The sequence below is a fragment of the Staurois parvus genome, unplaced genomic scaffold (genome assembly GCF_062004578.1).
Source record: "Staurois parvus isolate SC_StPar_1 unplaced genomic scaffold, SC_StPar_1.0 ptg000394l, whole genome shotgun sequence".
Taxonomy (NCBI): Eukaryota; Metazoa; Chordata; class Amphibia; order Anura; family Ranidae; genus Staurois; species Staurois parvus.
In genome coordinates, this window is record NW_028318190.1 from 9,788,576 (window position 1) to 9,805,911 (window position 17,336).

Consider the following 17,336-nt stretch of genomic DNA (forward strand, 5'->3'; position numbering starts at 1 on the left):
CCGAAACAGAAGACCAAGGTGTGGGCTAACCTTAGGTTAGGAATCTTCTTACCCTAAAGCCACTGGCTTTGCAGCCTGGGACCATTTAAAATTCCCAAGTATCCTCACCTGCAAGAAGTCATGCGTGCTGATTGAGCTCACCCAATGAAAGTGCTTTCAACACTAATAGGGGTTCACTTACCAGTAGCCTATGGAGAAAGACGTGAACAAGAAATGGGCTTATTGAGCTGTTGACATGGCTATTTTTTATTTAAATAAGATCTTCAGTGGGTGAGGTCCCTGTCTTTAAAGACATCATGAGTAAGAGGTTAGAGGCCCTCTTTATAGTTTTATTTTGCTGGGTGTGACTTTGGAGTTTGCAGTGACTTCAATAGGAGTTTGCCATGCCCTTAAGATCTGGCTGAAGTGGTGCTCCATTCCAAGGATTTGGATCCAGAAAATCTTGCCATTTGGCAGCTCCTGGAAGACTTTCAGAGGACCCTGGGTTTCTTGGTGGATGACTTGGAAAATTCCCATTAGGCAGTTATCTTGTGTGAGCACCATGTCTGTCCACATTAGAAATATCCTATGGCTCAAGTTTCAGTTGGCGGACCTTCACTGCAGGAAGCAAAGTGAATGGGTGCCTTTTCTTTGAGGGCCAGCGCTTATTTGGACCGTCCTTGAATTCCTATATTTAGAAGGTATTTTCTAGTGAAAAGCATGCTCTTGCCGCTTAAGAAGACTGCAACAGGTCAGTGACCAGTGATACCAGTCCAAGAAGGGCTCCTTTTCTAAGTGACCGGCCTCTGGCTCCGGAAAAAAAAAAAAATCATATCCTAGATCCATAAGAAAACTGGATACCCAAGTCCTCTGGTTCTAGAGGGAAATCTTCCTCTCAGTATAGAGGTTCCCCCACTCTTGCAACTGGGGGGCATCTATGGGCCTTCCCAGCCACCTGGAAACAGGAAGTCACAGATGACTGGGTCTGGTGGCCAGAGTCTACAAGCTGGAGTTTTGCTGCTTTCCCCCTCAAAGCTTTATGCACTTAAGGGTATATTCTGATCCACAGATGAGTGGTTTACTTTGTGGCTTCTATTCTAACCTGTTCAGGGTTCCCAAGCCAAACAGACACATCCGGCACATTGTGGACTTCAGAGGTCTCAAGTTTCTGAAAACATAAAAATTCAGAATGAAGTCTGCCTGGTCCGTGATTGCTTGACTTTTATGGAGACTTCATGGAATCAGTGGATATCAAAAATGCCTACTTGCGCTTCCCAATATTCCAGCCTTAATAATGGTTACTGCGTTTTACAGTGGAGAGTTGCCACCATCAGTTTGTGGCATTGCCCTTCATCCTGTCCATGGCTTACCAAAGTGTTGGCTCCTGTTCTGCGTTTGCTGAGAACCTAGGGAATCCCTATTATGGAATACATGTATGGCTTGCCTCTAAGAGAGAAATGGGCTCAGTAACGGACATTCTATGTTCAGGAGTACTTTGGCTTTGACCTTGATACTCCTCAGGCTGTCTCTTCAAGCCCAGGTAGAGTCCCTGAGGACATTGAAAGGTTCCTTAGCTCGTGCTGGAGAAGATGATAGCCACATTCGATGCAGTGCCCAGATACCCTTAGGTTCTCAACTCAACATCTTGTTGGTATGGGACAAACATTGAGTCCTTGGACCTGCCATTGCATCTGACTTCCAATACCAGGTCGACCAGGTTTTTTGAGACCAGTATGTTTTGGATGGGTTCTGAATTTACAGGAGTCTGCCTTAATCTCAACCCAGAGGTTACAGTAGTAGGGTCTGACCATGGACACAGTCCAGGTGTGCATAATCCTCCTTCCCCCCCTACAGATGTCTTGACACTGACAGATCCCTAGATTCGCATAAGGGACATTTGGCCCAGTTTCATTCCAAGCCCCTTCAACGGAATGTCTTGGTAGCATGGGACAGGAGGACTCAGTTGTTGGATTCTTGGATGCTGTTATTCCTCAGCACAAGACTCTGAACTGGTGGACCTCCTTAGGGATGCTGAAGATAGGAAAATCTTTTCTCCCTCTGTCTTGCAGAGTACAGACTATAGGTGCAAGCCTGCTTCTTCTATCCCAAAGCACCTAATGGAACTCCAGTAAAAAGTCCCTTTCCATTGCCTCAGTACAGTGATCTCCAGCCATCTGACCCTCATCAGCCAGCAGCTGAGTTTGTGAATACTGACCTCTTGTCTCACACCTTGAGCCTAGTTGCTTCACCCTGGTCACATCATCTGTGTCTAGACACATAGGGGATAGTCCCACTGCCATGGGTGGCCCTGGTTCTAGAGACGTTTACTTTGTATCCTCTGAGGGCACTAATGTCTGGAATCTAGTCACTCTATTGTGGGGTCTTCCTCATTGGAGTTTCTCTCAACTCCATTGGATGAGGCTAAGTCCCCTACTCTATCGCCAGGGTCCTCTACTGCAGCCATACAAGTCCTTGGGGCCAAATTCATTAAATTCCTAGCAGATATCAATCACGGAGGTTTTAGGTGTGTTCCTTCACCCATCCCAGCAGAATTAATTTCTGATCTATTTAGAGCCATACAACAGGCCAGGCCATGGGTCATACTGACCATCTGGATTTAGCTTGTCTCTGAGCTTTCAGTCGGCAAGACTGTTTAATTCTGAATCTCCCCAGTCCCCTAATTAATTAACCTAGAGTCACAGTTTTCTATCACTACTCCTGAACCAAGACTGTTTTAGTTCTTACTGATGCAGTATTCGCCATGTTAAAACTCCAGGAGCAAGCTGTAGTCTCTACCAGTGCTGTCCATTGTCAAGGTTCTGTTAGGGCTCTCAGGGCTGCTATGTTCTGATGCACCTGCTGTGTGCAGCTTTCCTTTATGAAAACTACAAAAATTACTGTCGAGATGTTAGTATCTCCAAAGCATCTATTATCCTTGTACGTTTTCTGGATGTAGCAACATCCTGTCCTAATAGAGGATCCACTGTACCTGTGGAGGATACACCTATGTTTATGGACCCCATCTTTAAGCACTGAGGCCTTTTTTTAGAGCTCTGCTTTCCCTGAGAGATCCTGCACTGCAAACTGTCTTGGTCATAACATTAATCTGGCAAACCCTAGCTGACTGATCAAGGCCATTAGAATACATCTTTCACTATGGCACTCGTGCCTGCAACTTATACAGCATGGATCGGTTTTCAAGGTCTTTTGCCTCATCTCCCATATGAGTTTCCTGTCAGTAAATATGAGGTGAAGTGTTTGTCTAACGTATTGAACTGAGGAACCTGCACACAAAAAGCGCTTGCTCTGCGTGACCTTCGAGGGACACTGCCTCTTTGGTGCTGCCCTGGATCCCCCTTATCAAGGATGCCACCGGGGGCACCACTCATCTTCAGCAAAAGAAACCTAGGGCTCAGTCTGTAAAGACTCACCCTTTCATAGAATCCAAGAAGTGTTCTTTGCCTTTTTCTATGTTGTCAGCTTCCATGTCCAAACCCAAGCCTGGTACCCAGTTTACCCATAAATCTTGGACTTGCAAGTTATCCTCAGGTAAATCTTCCTTAGCATGTGGGTTTGTTCCCCTTTGGGGGGCTGTCTGATAACCTTTTGTGAACACTAGGATAACCTGAAGCTCAGTTGCTTGGGTGAGGGTGGTAGTTTACTATGGACTACAAGCTAGTTTCTCTCCCATCCCCTTTTCTGGTTCAAAACTTCCAACCCACCTGTGTCACCACACAGATTTGCAAATCTCCTTGCAGTCCTAGCAGGGCTTCTGGAGCAGGACATCATTTCCCCAGTCCTTGTGGCAGAATGGTTCCAGAGGTTGTACTCCAGACAGTTTACAGTTCCCATGCCAAAAGTTAGCATCCCCACTATTTTGGACCTTGAGACCATTAAGACCTCATCTTCTTTCAAGCCCAAAAATCCACATGGAATCCTCTAGGTCTATCATGACCTCTCTTCAATAAGGACACTTTCTGGCCTCTGGACATCAAGGACACATGCCCGCAATTTTTTCAATGCACAATACACTCTACACTTTTAGTTTCTGGCCATGTGACCTATCTTCTGCACCTTCACTATTCCCCAAGGTGCAGACTGCTGTTTTAGACCTCACTAGGAGGTCAAGACAACCTTCTACTGAGAGATCAGTTGGCACAAGTTCTGGCAGATAACATAGCCCTGACCATTCCAACCATACACAGGTTCAGCTGGATCCTGAGCCTTCAAAAATAGGAGCTGAAGTTAACTTATTTGGAATATCTGGATCTAATCTTAGAAACCTCTCAAACTAGGAGAAACTTCAAACTTTCCACCCCTCAGACCCTGAATCTTTAGTCCAGGAATTGAATTGACTCTGCTCGTTTGAGGATCCTGGGGCTAATGTAGCCTCTTTCAAGGTCATCTCATTTGCCCAGTTTCCCTCCAGACTTCTACAAAACAACATAATTCCTTTGCGGCACAAGCCAGTTCTTTCCTTTGACAGGTAGGTTCACATGGCACTGAAGACTAGGTTGTCCCTGGCCAGGCTCAGGAATCTGGCTCTGACTTTGGGGAAGTCCTTCATGTCTACTGGAAAATCTTTATAACAAATATCAGCCTTTTGGGCTGGGGAGGAGTCATGGGGATTCTTTTAGTGCAGGGGACTTGGACATTGGAAAAATTGTATCTCGACCAACAGTTTGGAACTTTGGGTGATTTGGTTGTTTCTTCAGTGATTGGCACCTCCTGCTGTAGGGACATCTGATCCAGATTGTCGGACAATACCACAGCAGAGACATACATCAACCACCAGGGAGGGACCAGAACTTCATATTTCAGCCTTGCCTGCCATTTACCCCCCCAGGGGTGGACAATTGGCAGGCAAACTTCCTTAGCTGGCAGCATTGGATACCTGGAAGAGTGGACCTTGCAACAGAAAGTGTTGCAGGAAATGTATTACAGGTGTGGGATGTCGTAGTGTGGACCTCTTGGCCTCCAGGTTCAACAAAAAACAGGACCGATTTGTCTACAGGTACAGAGATCTTCCGGCAGTAACAGTGGTCATACTGGTACATATGTGGGATCAGTACACCCTGATCTACATCTTTCCTTCCATGAAACTCCTTCCTTATCTGCTTTGCAAGAGCAAGATGCAGTAGATGGTATTCCGGTGATCCTAATAGTGCCAAACGTGCCCAGATAGATATTATTCCAACCTGATAAGACGCCTGGTGGATGCACTGTGAACTCTTCAGATTGCCTGGATCAAAGACCAGTTTACTATCTTGCTTCAGTCATTGACTTTAACAACATGACATGTTTTCTGACAGATAGGGGCATCTCTGAATCTGTGATTCCAGCAATGGTAAAAGCTAGGAAGTCCACTTCCTGCACAGTATCACCATACATGGAAGGCTTATTTTGCTTGGTGCAAGGCAAAGAGGCTTTCATCTCAGGAAATTCTTTGTTGGACAGATTCTCGCTTTCTTACTGATGGGTGTGGACCAGAATTTGGCCCTCAATGCCATCAAAGGTCATTTCTTTGCGCTTTTTATCGGTATCTAAAGATTGACTTTCTGTTCTTTGATCAAGACCTTCATGCTAAAAAGGTTGGGAGAACCACAATCGGGCTCAGGGTAGGATTTCTGGTGCTGTTCCTAATTTTGAGATATGGATTGCGTGCACGGCGGAAAATAATTACACGGACAACTGTCCAGTACAACCACTTTCACATCATCTCATCTCTGTTTATTGCAGGGCGGTGCTTAACCTTTTATACATAGAGAACAATAGAGTATGCGTCACTATTACGTATATACAGTCACATTCTGAAAGGCACATTTTGCTTGGTTGAAATATAGGAGAAATGTAGAAACTTGATGCTTGCTTCTCATCCCGTTATCTCTTTACCCCCCCCCCCCCCCCTCACATTCCCAAAGTAAAAGGTCCTCTCAGTGCGAAGGGAGGGGTTGAGAGCATCGCTCTGAGCAAAACAAGTTAAGGAGGACTGCAAAGCCCAGCAGACAAAATATATATATACGCACAACACATATATTTAGAAATATAAAAAAGTATAAAAGTAAATATGTATATTTTAAACAGAAAACAGAATAGGCATTTTACCAAATCCATCACAGTCCTCCCTTAAAATGACTATTTTACTCTGTCCCTATAAAGCCTAGCTCATCTGTCCTTATGTACCTTGGAACTCTTTTATGCTGTACGTTAGACAAGTGATGACTATTTCATCACCTCCCTCGCCACAGACTTTGTACATAAGGAAGTCAGATGCTATCCCTACAAAATTGTGAAATTTCTGTTGACGGGGAGGGACTGTAGAGGAGTGAAAAGTTTATCCTCTTCCATCACAAAAGGGTCTTCCTCTTCTTGATGGAGAAATATAGGTGTGCTGTTGTCTACAGCCTTGCTTATTAACTTCTTTACAAATGATAGAATACAACATACAATCAGAGCTAAAAGAACTAGAATTATTAATACTGTTACCCCTATTTGGGCAAGCACTTTTTGCCACCCACTCATCCAGCTAAAATATTGATCCCACGGGTCTGAGATACCTGAGTTCTTTTTCAGCTCCACTGACAGACCTAATTTCTTTATAGCCAGCGTAACCTTACCATTCGGGCCAGTATTGTCAGGAATATATGTACAACATGTTCCGGTTCCTTCTATCATTTTACAAACACCTTTTTCCGCTAAAATCATGTCCAGAGCCATTCTATTCTGGAATGTCATGTAGAATGTAGGGGCTAGCTGGTCAACGATTCCTTGAAGGGCATCCCTGGTGTAATTCACAAACCTCTGTTGGTTGTAGTATATGTAATTTATCCAATGTACATTTTTATTAACAGTTATTATGGGGATCAGAAATTCGAAGCCTGCTTTTACTTGGTCTCTTGCTTTGAATTTATTAGGCACCCCCCTTGGGACTCCAATGGCATCTATATACACAGGTGGATCAAAACTTCCAGAAGGAGCTTTTCGCTTCCTCCTACGGCCAGGCATTGGGTCATGGGTATTTTCTGCTAGGATGTGGAGAGGCATAATGGCCTTTGCAAGGGCACACTCACCAGTCCAAATCCCTTCCAATCTGTTTCTAATCTTTTGGTTCCCAGTAATCATCCGTGACACATATGTATATTTGCTCACTACTATCGGAACATGCTCATTATGTCAAGATCATATAGATTATGGTCATAGCACCACATGGGATCTATACTACAGAAATCAAAGGTGAAAATAGCTACATGAATGTTGGATGAGTTGTACCAAAATATAGTGGTGTCACCTATTTCGGTGATAGCCACCTGTTGAGCCTCTGTCAGACTTATAAGAAAAAGGATATACAACATAGTTGTCAATGTGTAGATGACGCCTTCTCCTCAGGGTTTGGGACTTTCTTGCAGTGGGAGGCGTGTATCCAAGTGTTCTTCCCGGCCACCTTGTCAGAAGGGGCTGTGGTCAGCAGAACTTGGAAGGGACCATCATATCTTGGCTCAAGGGAATGTTTCCTCATAAATTTATTTACGAATACCCAATCTCCGGGTGATAGGCTGTGAGTTCCTGTATCTGACTCAGAATCTAGAATGGAGAAAACACTTGGACATGGATACAGGTTAATTCACGTGATAATACAGTCACATAATCAGTTAACACATCAAATTGTAATTGCAACTGTTGTGGAAAGTAACAGCCAAGTCTGGGGGCTGAGCTAAACAAAATTTCTTAAGGGGACAGGGCATGTTTCCCCCCGGGGGGGGGGGGGGGGGTGTCTGACACTAAACAGAGCAATAGGCAAACCGTATGGCCAACTCATGTTAGTCTCTTGGGCCATCTTTAGCATCCTGTTTTTTAGATTCCCATTCATCCTTTCTACCTTCCTACTGCTTTGAGGGTGATATGGGGTGTGTAGGGCCAACTCGACCCCCAGTGCTGTCCAAATCTCTTTTGTAAGGGTTGCTGTGAAGGTTGGACCCTGATCACTCTCTATCACCTCTGGGACCCCAAATCTACAGACTACCTCACTCAGTAATTTCTTAGCCGTGGTCTTGGCTGTCATGTTTGTAACAGCATAGGCTTCTGGCCAACCAGAGAACATGTCCACCACCACTAGGGCATATTCATATCGTCCACTTTTTGGCATTTGGCTATGATCAATCTGTATCCTCTGGAATGGATAGAGGGGTTTTGCCAGATGTTTCTGCGGTGTCTTTTTCGTCCTCCCCAGGTTGCATTTTGCACATACTACACACGAGGTGCAGTAATTTCTGGTTAAGGTAGTTATCCCTGAAGCCCAGTAATACTTGTTGATCAGTGAATTCATTAAGTTCTTAGAGAAATGTGCATGTCTATGCGCCCATTGGACAATTGCTGGATACATATGTTTTGGTAAACAAGTTTTTCCTTTCATCGAATACAATTCTCCATCGTAGTCTGCTCCTTTATCAATCCATTCCAGCCTTTCTTCTGTATAAGCAGCCATTTACATAGAAATCAGATATTGCTTGTCTGATGGCACATGCACTGCCAAAAGTATCTGTACTGAGGTCTCACTCTCCTCTTCAGCCACCTCAGACGTTTTTCGTTGGTTTTTCGCTGCTTCTTTAGCAGCTATATCCGCCAAGTGGTTCCCTCTGGCCTCTTGAGAATTCAGTTTACCATGTGCTTTAACCTTCAAGACAGCCACTTGATCAGGCAGGAGCAGTGCTTCCATTAAATCCTTGATGGCTGGGCCGTGTTTTACCGGTGTTCCAGCCTCTGGCTTTCCAGATGATACCGAAGTCATGAGCTACTCCAAAGGTGTACCTTGAGTCTGTGTAAATATTGGCTCTTTTACCTTCTGCCATCTTACACGCTGTAGTGAGGGCTTGAAGCTCTGCTTCCTGGGCAGATAAAGTTGGTGATAATGCTCCTGCTTGTAGAATTTCAAATTCCGAGATCACTGCATAACCTGTGTGGTACTTGCCTCCTTCATCTGCATATCTGGAACCATCCACAAAAAGTGTGTAATCAGGGTTTTCCAGAGGAATTTCACTCACTGTAGGGAGATGTGTGGTTTCCATGCGCATCATTTCAAGGCAGTCATGTGGAGTAGTGCAGGGGTCTCCTTCTTCACCTTCTTCTCCCCCCTCGAAAAATGGCAGAAGGGTGGCTGGGTTGAGGGTGAGACACCTTTGGAGGGTCACATTGTCAGGAATGAGGAGGGAGATTTGCAACCGTAGATGTCTGGCCATGGACAGGTGTCGGGGTTGTACTTGATTCAGAATGGCAGCAATGTCATGCGGTGCCAGAAGAAGCAGGAGGTGTGCTAAAACGAGATCTGAAGTTTTGTCCAACAGTGCTTGAGCAGCGAAGATGGCTCTTTAGACATGAAGGACCACCCCTAGCTACGGGGTCCAAATGGCAAGAATAGTACCCAATGGGTCTGGTTTGCCCTCCATGTACTTGAGCTAGGACCTCCGTGGCGTGGCCTTGCTTTCCTGACACAGTTTGAAAGGTTTCTCATAATCTGGAAGTCCCAAGGCAGGAGCGGTGGATATTGCTTGCTTCAGTAGAATAAAATTGTCCAGGGCCTCACTTGACAATGTAAATAACACAGACTTGAGAGCATCATAGAGTGGTTGCATGAGGACCGATGCATCAGGGATCCATGCCCTGCAGTAGGATATGAGTCCAAGAAAGGCATGCAGTTGTTTAGCTGCTTTAGGTTGGGGAATATCCTGGATTACAGCTACACGGTCCCCCAGTCTTGTTCGAGGATACTGCCATAAGGGGTGACATGGGTTTGCCCATTTCCTAACGAGAGTTGGGGCGTGGTGGTTGATATTCACGCTGCCCTTCCTGGGGGTCTCTGTCTTGTTTGGGATATGTTGGGGCTCTGCATTCTCTTCTAAAATGTCCCCGTCTCCCACAGTTATAACAGGTGATCCTTTCCCTGATATTGGGCAATGGTGGTGGACGAGTGTAGGTGGGATCTTCGTCATTGACCACCATGAGGGGCGCTGGTTTTTTCCCTTTTTGATTTTCTATGCCTCTGGCCACCAACAGTAAGTCAGACATCTTCATAGAGCGGTATTCAGGGCGGGCCACCATCAGACCTTTTCTAATATCCTCTTTGAGCCCTGAGACAAAAGCAGTTGAGAGCATGTGTGTGTGTGCCTTTTCATATTGAGAGAAGCCCAGATCATCAAAGGCCTGTATGAGTCTGGCATAATACTTCTCCACAGACTCCCCTTTATCTTGGGTGATGTCTTGAATCATGGTAGTCTGATCCGCCAATTTCTCCTTTGCCCAGTCGAGGAGCTGGGCACAGAACTCCACGCCTGAAGAATAGGAAATAACACTTGTCAGGCAGGCATCATTGAAGGCCATCTGCATAACTGGCCAGAAAACATGTCCTGCTTTAATTTGGCATAGACTGAGCAGGTCTTTCCAAGCAGCTGAGTAAGTTTCTTGTATCTGCACTACCCTGCGATAAAAGGGTATTGGCTGTTTCTCTGGGTCAGGCAGACTCGCCACTAAGGCCGCTGCTTGTGATGGGGTAAAAGCAACATACATTACCGGTGCCCCTTCTGCTAATCTTGAATGTCGGTGTTGTCTTGTGTACTGTTCCTGTTTAGGTTGTGCTCCACTGTGCGTGGGTTTGGGAGTCAAATCTATTGGCGCCCTTGTTGCTTGCAACTGTTGATCACTCCATTCAGATGCATTGTCATTCAATTGGACATCTGGCATAGGTTTGGGAGTCATACCTATCGGCATCCTTCCTGCTTGAGGTTGTTGATCATTCGGCTCAAACGCATTGTCATTCATATATCTGGCTTGTGAAGGTGACGCTTCCATATTGGGGAAAACGGGAGTGTGGTAGGAACCATCCTGGTTTAGAACAGGGAGAACTGGATAAACTCCTTGTTTAGGCCTTCCGGGTGTACCAAGATGGCCGCCGGATGGAAGTGCACTGGGCTGGGCAGGAAGTGACAACACAGGTGTAGCAAGATGGCTGCTAGCAGGAAGTGTACTGGGCAGGGCTGGGGTGGTGGGCATAAAGTAGGCGTTAGATGAAGGGCAGGGCTGTCCCTCCCCTCCTCCACCCCACATTCCAACATAGGACGGTGGTTTTAGCACACTTCCATTTACAATTTTGTGATACAAATACATTATACAATTGCCATTTTCTTGAATTTCTTCCAACTATCCTTCTTTATACAACACTTTTCCAGTTCTGTACCAAACTTCTGTCACGTTCAGCAAACCTTTATCACATAACATTCCTCTCTGTTCCTACAATGATTTATGCCAATCCTGACCTTCAGCTTACAAACTTTCGCTACTTTAGATAACTTTTTAACTGCTTCACTTCCTTCTCTCCTTTTTACAATATCACATACTAATAATACTTTCTGTGGCTTGACTGTCTTCTGACCCATCTTCCCCCCCCTCTCTCTGGGTCACACAACTTCTCACTCTGTTCTGTTCTTTCACCTTAGTCTCGGCTAACAGTTTCAGAAGCAGCAAGGGCAACTATTAGATTAATATCCCTATTCCGCTGCTTTCTGTCTTATCTCAGAACAAACAGTGATTCACAAATACACTCAGAACAGGACATTACACCTGCCTCCCCTCGCTCCGTGAAGCCTCAGCAGCTGAACTAAACCCTCAGGGGTCTCACACCGTCAACCCCGAGTCACCGTCCGTAGACGCTTGTTGCAAGGTTCCATCTTCCAGGGGCCAACAGCTCACCTGGTCAGAAATCTCATTGCAACATATTGCAAGGTTCCGTCTTCCAGGGGCCCACAGCTCACCTGGTCAGGACACTCATTGCAACTTATCTTTCAGTCTACTGAGTTATCACAGTCGCACAGGACGACAGACATTGAACAAATACACAGTCAGCAGAAATCCAGTGGCAGGTTCGTTAAACAGCCCCAGGCGAGCAATAAAAATTACCTGCCGCTCTTGATGACCTCTGGAAGTCGACAAAACTGGCGCCAAGGCTGGACAGAAACAAATCGTACAGTGGTAAGTATAAAAAGTACCTACCGTACTCTCAGGGGTGCGCAAATCCCTTTTGGTCTGTCCCAGCCAGCCGCTCAGTCCCTCACACGGCCTTCCATCGATCAGAACCTGGGGCCCCACGTTGGGCGCCAGCTAAAAAGGTTGGGAGAACCACAATCGGGCTCAGGGTAGGATTTCTGGTGCTGTTCCTAATTTTGAGATATGGATTGCGTGCACGCCGGAAAATAATTACACGGACAACTGTCCAGTACAACCACTTTCACATCATCTCATCTCTGTTTATTGCAGGGCGGTGCTTAATCTTTTATACATAGAGAACAATAGAGTATACGTCACTATTACATATATACAGTCACATTCTGAAAGGCACATTTTTCTTGGTTGAAATATAGGAGAAATGTAGAAACTTGATGCTTGCTTCTCATCCCGTTATCTCTTCACCCCCCCCCCCTCACATTCCCAAAGTAAAAGGTCCTCTCAGTGCGAAGGGAGGGGTTGAGAGCATCGCTCTGAGCAAAACAAGTTAAGGAGGACTGCAAAGCCCAGCAGACAAAATATATATATACGCACAACACATATATTTAGAAATATAAAAAAGTATAAAAGTAAATATGTATAAAATGTATATTTTAAACAGAATAGGCATTTTACCAAATCCATCACAATGCAGGGTCTCTGCCTTGTGGCGTCACTGTTCGCTCCCCTGTAAGCCTGTGGATCTAAATTTGGAATTTCAAAAACCACCTCTTGAACTTGTCGGAAATATTCCCTTTCCATTCTTCACAAGGTTATATTTTTTATGTTGCCATTATGTCCGAGAGGTATCTGACCTGGCTTCCTCTTCTTGTAAATTCCCCTTTCTGGTCTTGCACATAGAAAGGGGGTGTTGATGGCCAGAACATCCTTCCCACCTGAAGTAGTTTTGATCTTTCGCCTCAACCAGGTTATCATTCTTCCTTCCCTCTGGCTCCAGTTCTTCAGGAGGGGATCTCCCTTCACTGCCTGGATATAGTTCAGGCTGTGAGAATTTATCTTGCAACCACTGCTTCCTACACAAAGACTGTTTCTTTCTTTGTCATTCATAACATGCAGTCCCAAGTACTCAATGTAAAATCATTTTCTTGGAGTTTGGAATGTTAGAAAATGAAGTCCTGCTAGATCACTTCAGGCTGACTCTATTGTAGGTTTTGCTATGTAAAAAAAAAAAAGTGCCTATACTGTTTAAAATTTAGTAATACAATATCTCACCCTGCTCTGCACATGCTCAACTGTTGTCTTGACAGCCTAAAGATTTACTGCTGTTCAGGTGCTGTGGGCTTCCGCAAAATGAAAGCCTCCAGCAAGAAAAAACAGGAACAATGCTGGAGACTGTTTACAGCGCACACTAATTTAGGTAGCAGAATTATTAATATAAAATGTATGTTCCTTGATGAAGACTATTATCAATTTATAAGTAAAGTTTTGCTTTAAGGACACAAGTCCCAGCCACCTGTGTGTACAATCATGCTTTTGGTACTGCTTTGCAGCAAAACCTGAGTCTTAGGGGGGTAGGAGGGAGGGGGTTTGTTTGCCAGTGTCCTCCTGTAGGCAATCTAGTAGGATTATATAGCAAATGCAAAAACTCTATTTTTTTGGTACTCATAATCTATTTTTCTTGCAGTGTATTGAGGGACACAGGCCTCCTTCCTTTGTGTTTTGTTAATGCTTTTGGTACTGCTTTCTACAACAGGGCTCGAGAAATCCCAGGTTGCCATGGCAACTAGAAATTGCGTCCTGGCTCCACACACTATCTCCCATTGACTTCAATGGGAAATCATGCCTCACAGACTTCAGTGGGAAAACTCCTCTCAATAGCAGTCCTATGTGAACGCTTATCTCTGCATGCCATTCTACTCTGACTTGTGTGTCTGGACGCACTGCTACAAACTCGCAGAGTACCCTTTTCATAATAGCACTCAAAAAACAAGTGTGAATTGCATCTGTGTGAACAACCTCAATAGGAACACAAAATATCTAGTCTGTCATCCCATGTATGAACCAAGGCAGTGCCATTCACACCTGGGCGCTTTGGGATTGCTGGAGAATAGTTTTGCTTTCAAAACACAGGTTTAGGTGGCAATATTTTTAACGGTGCCAAAAACGTGGTGCGTTTTTGCCATGATTATCGCATGGCAAATCGCATCTCATGAAGTCCTGGGTGCTAACAACCCACGCTGCACTAAAAAAAAAAAAAAAAGTCTCCTAGCTTTTTTAGCTGGCTCCTAGATTCAAGGCGAATCTGTCAAGCTCTGTGCTACAAACTCAGGCATGTTGGGTGGAGGAGGGATTTTCCTGGATTGGCCCAAATTTATGTCTATATCTTTGACTAAAAAAAGTAAAGGGAAAAAAAAGTTATTTATGAAATGTATTTTTTTCTTTTTCCAACATGATTGATGTCATGGGTCTATATGCTCATTTTTAATTTGTATGGTTTCCTAATCAATGTGGGGTTTTTTTTGTGCAGGTGCTGTTCCAACTGTGAGCGCTAAAATAATTGGAGATGTAAGTAAATTGACGTTCTACGTGAGCCCTTTGTGACTTGTTTTGTATCGTGCATGTGTTAATATTTAATTTTGTCTTTTTCAGGCAAGTACCCAAACAGATGCTCTAAAGCTTCCTCCTTCACAGCCCCCTAGACTCCTCAAGAACAAAGCTCTGCTGTGCAAACCAATCTCACAGACCAAGGCCACCTCTTGTAAACCTCACACTCAGCACAAGGAGTGTCAAACAGGTACAAGTGAAACCAAAGCTTGGTAGGGGCGCATTATTTTTCTTCATGACGAGTAAGAAAAACAATAATATACATAAAATGTTAGTATTACTGCATGTACTTAACAGGAGAGCAGTATAAACCTACTAGGGATGCACCAATATATCCATGGCCGAAAAATCAGGCGAAAATAGTGTTCTCGGCAAAATGCTGATAGGATAAAAGGTGCCAATATGTGCAGTTGCATCTCATAGGCTTTCATGCAAAAACGCCCCCTAGTGACTTCAATGCAAAGTCGCGTCCCCATTGACTTCTTCAATGCAAAAAAGCCTCCTAGTGACTTCATTGCAAAATTGCCAGCCACATTATTTAAATTTTACAAAAAATTTTAAAAACTGTCTGGTTTGGTTTTCAGCCAAGTGCATCTTGAAGTTATGGTTTTGGCACCAGAATCTTCATTTTGCTGCACCACTAAAACCTGATCGGAAGCAATGGATGCTTGTGAATGTATATGTATTGAAAGAAGATCGAATATTTGTCGAACAGTAAAAAGCAAACCACCTATAATGGCAATTGAACCATTTGACCACTGTCTTACCGTCTCACACAGTGTTGCTGGCCCTGTTTTCTCATTGTCCTCCATCCCAAACGCCAAAATGCTCCTGCAATTCAGCAAACCAGTTTCTTTGCCAAATATTTCATTCTGCTGAACAGTACATTGTCCCAGTAGATCTCATTGTTTCCATCCCCAAGTCACCAATGGAATATTTAGAATATCAGTCACATTCTGACTGAGCATTGCTCCTGATAACTATTCTCACCTCAGTCTCATTTCATCCCAACTCTTAGAAATATCCTTGTACGTCTACCCCTGGCTCAGCCATGCCTTGTGCTTTATCTCTGATGCAGGAACAATGTCCCTAGAGAATAGAACGGTATTCCACCCACAAACACTCATTTTTCATCTCAGCAGAAAAGTCCCTTGAACTATCCCCCAAATTCAGTTACTCTCTCCTGGAACTGGCAAATGGCATACGTCTACACATTTATATAGGGTACCCTGTGTACATTTCCACCAATAAGTTTATGCATATATTATTATGCATGCATTTTATGTGTAGGCATCATGTAAATGTAATTTGTTCTTTAAGTTATAGACCATACAATAGTCCTCTTTTGAACTTCAGAATTTTAGATAAGACATTTTTGGTGTTTTTTTTATGAAGTATCTGTTATGACTCTCTTATGTGTTTTTCTGCAGAAGATGATGGAAAACCACAGATTTTGGTGATTCCTGTACCTGTGCCAGTATTTGTTCCTGTTCCCATGCACCTGTACACCCAGTTTGCCCCAGTCCCGCTAAGTTTACCGCTACCTGTGAGTTTCTTTTTTGGTCGACTGATAATTTTAGAACTCTCCTGTAAAACTGATTAGTACAGGGCAAAAGCAGACCTGCACTTTTTTTTTTTTGTACGTATGTACATCTTTATAGTCAGAACTTTGTGTATTTCTAATGTTTATACAAGACGAAAAGTGAAATGTAAATGTGTTTTTTGTTAAAATACTTCAAATTGTACATAAACCCTAACACTGACCCTGTATTATATGCTTCCTTATGACCTGTTAACTTTAACACTGAAAGTGTTTTGTTAACTTTGATAGGTGCCAGAAATCCAGTGCTGTTCTATGCACTCTGCAGTGTTTTCAAAAATGGTGTTATATGCCATGCCCAGCTCACTTCTGTGAACTACAGAACGCCTTCCCCCATGTTATGGAGGCAAGAGATATTCTATAGTCCAAATACACTTTCTCCCTTTGGGTGACAATGCTTCTTCATACTGTAGATACAGTACAGTTAATCATTGCTGTCACCCTAAGACAGGAAGTGTGTTACTGGCAGTATCACCAGGTGAAAAGCAGGGGGGAAAGAAGATAGGAACAAAAAAAGGAAACTAATGCAGCCATTGCGTCTAAGCACTAGTAAACTGCAAAATATTGTTTATTTTTTGTCTGGGCTTCGTTCAAGCTCAAACAAAATGTGAACTGATAATTCAGTTAAGTGCTAATAGAGTGTAAAAATATGTATTCATTACTACAGTGAAGGAAATATGTATTTGATCCCCTGCTGATTTTGATTGTTTACCCACTCATAAAGAAATGATCTGTCTAAAAATCGAATGTTCGGTGTATTGTAACACTGAGAGACAGAATAGCAACAAAAAATTGAATAGAAATGTATGTCTAACAAAGTATGCACTGATTTGCATATTCATGAGGGAAATAAGTATTTGATCCCCTACCATTCAGCTGGATTTCTGGCTACCAGGTGTCTTTCATACAGGTAACAAGCCGAGATTAGAAGCAGTCTCTTAAAGGGAGTGCTGCTAATTTAATTTTTTTACCTGTATAAAAGACACCTGTCCACAGGAGCAATCAAACAATCAGATTCCAAACTCTCCACCATGGCATAGACTAAAGAGCTGTCCAAGGATGTCAGGGACAAGATTGTAGACCTACACAAGCTGGACTGGGCTACCAAACTATCGCCAAACAGCTTGGTGAGAAGGTGACAATAGTTGGTGCAATCATTCGCAAA

The 17,336-nt window shown here is 43.8% G+C and overlaps 1 protein-coding gene across 3 annotated transcripts in view; it reads left to right on the plus strand.

Annotated features, from left to right (window-relative positions):
• The window catches only part of ZMYM4 (zinc finger MYM-type containing 4), a 127,626-nt gene that overhangs the window by 72,526 nt on the left and 37,764 nt on the right, over positions 1–17,336 (plus strand). For 2 of the 3 annotated variants that reach the window (XM_089686332.1, XM_089686331.1), the window contains exons 16-18: positions 14,495–14,532; positions 14,617–14,761; positions 16,002–16,117. In XM_089686332.1, coding sequence (XP_089542458.1) covers positions 14,495–14,532; positions 14,617–14,761; positions 16,002–16,117 — 299 coding nt within the window. The remainder of the gene's footprint in view (positions 1–14,494; positions 14,533–14,616; positions 14,762–16,001; positions 16,118–17,336) is intronic. The other variant, XM_089686333.1, reaches the window with a different exon arrangement.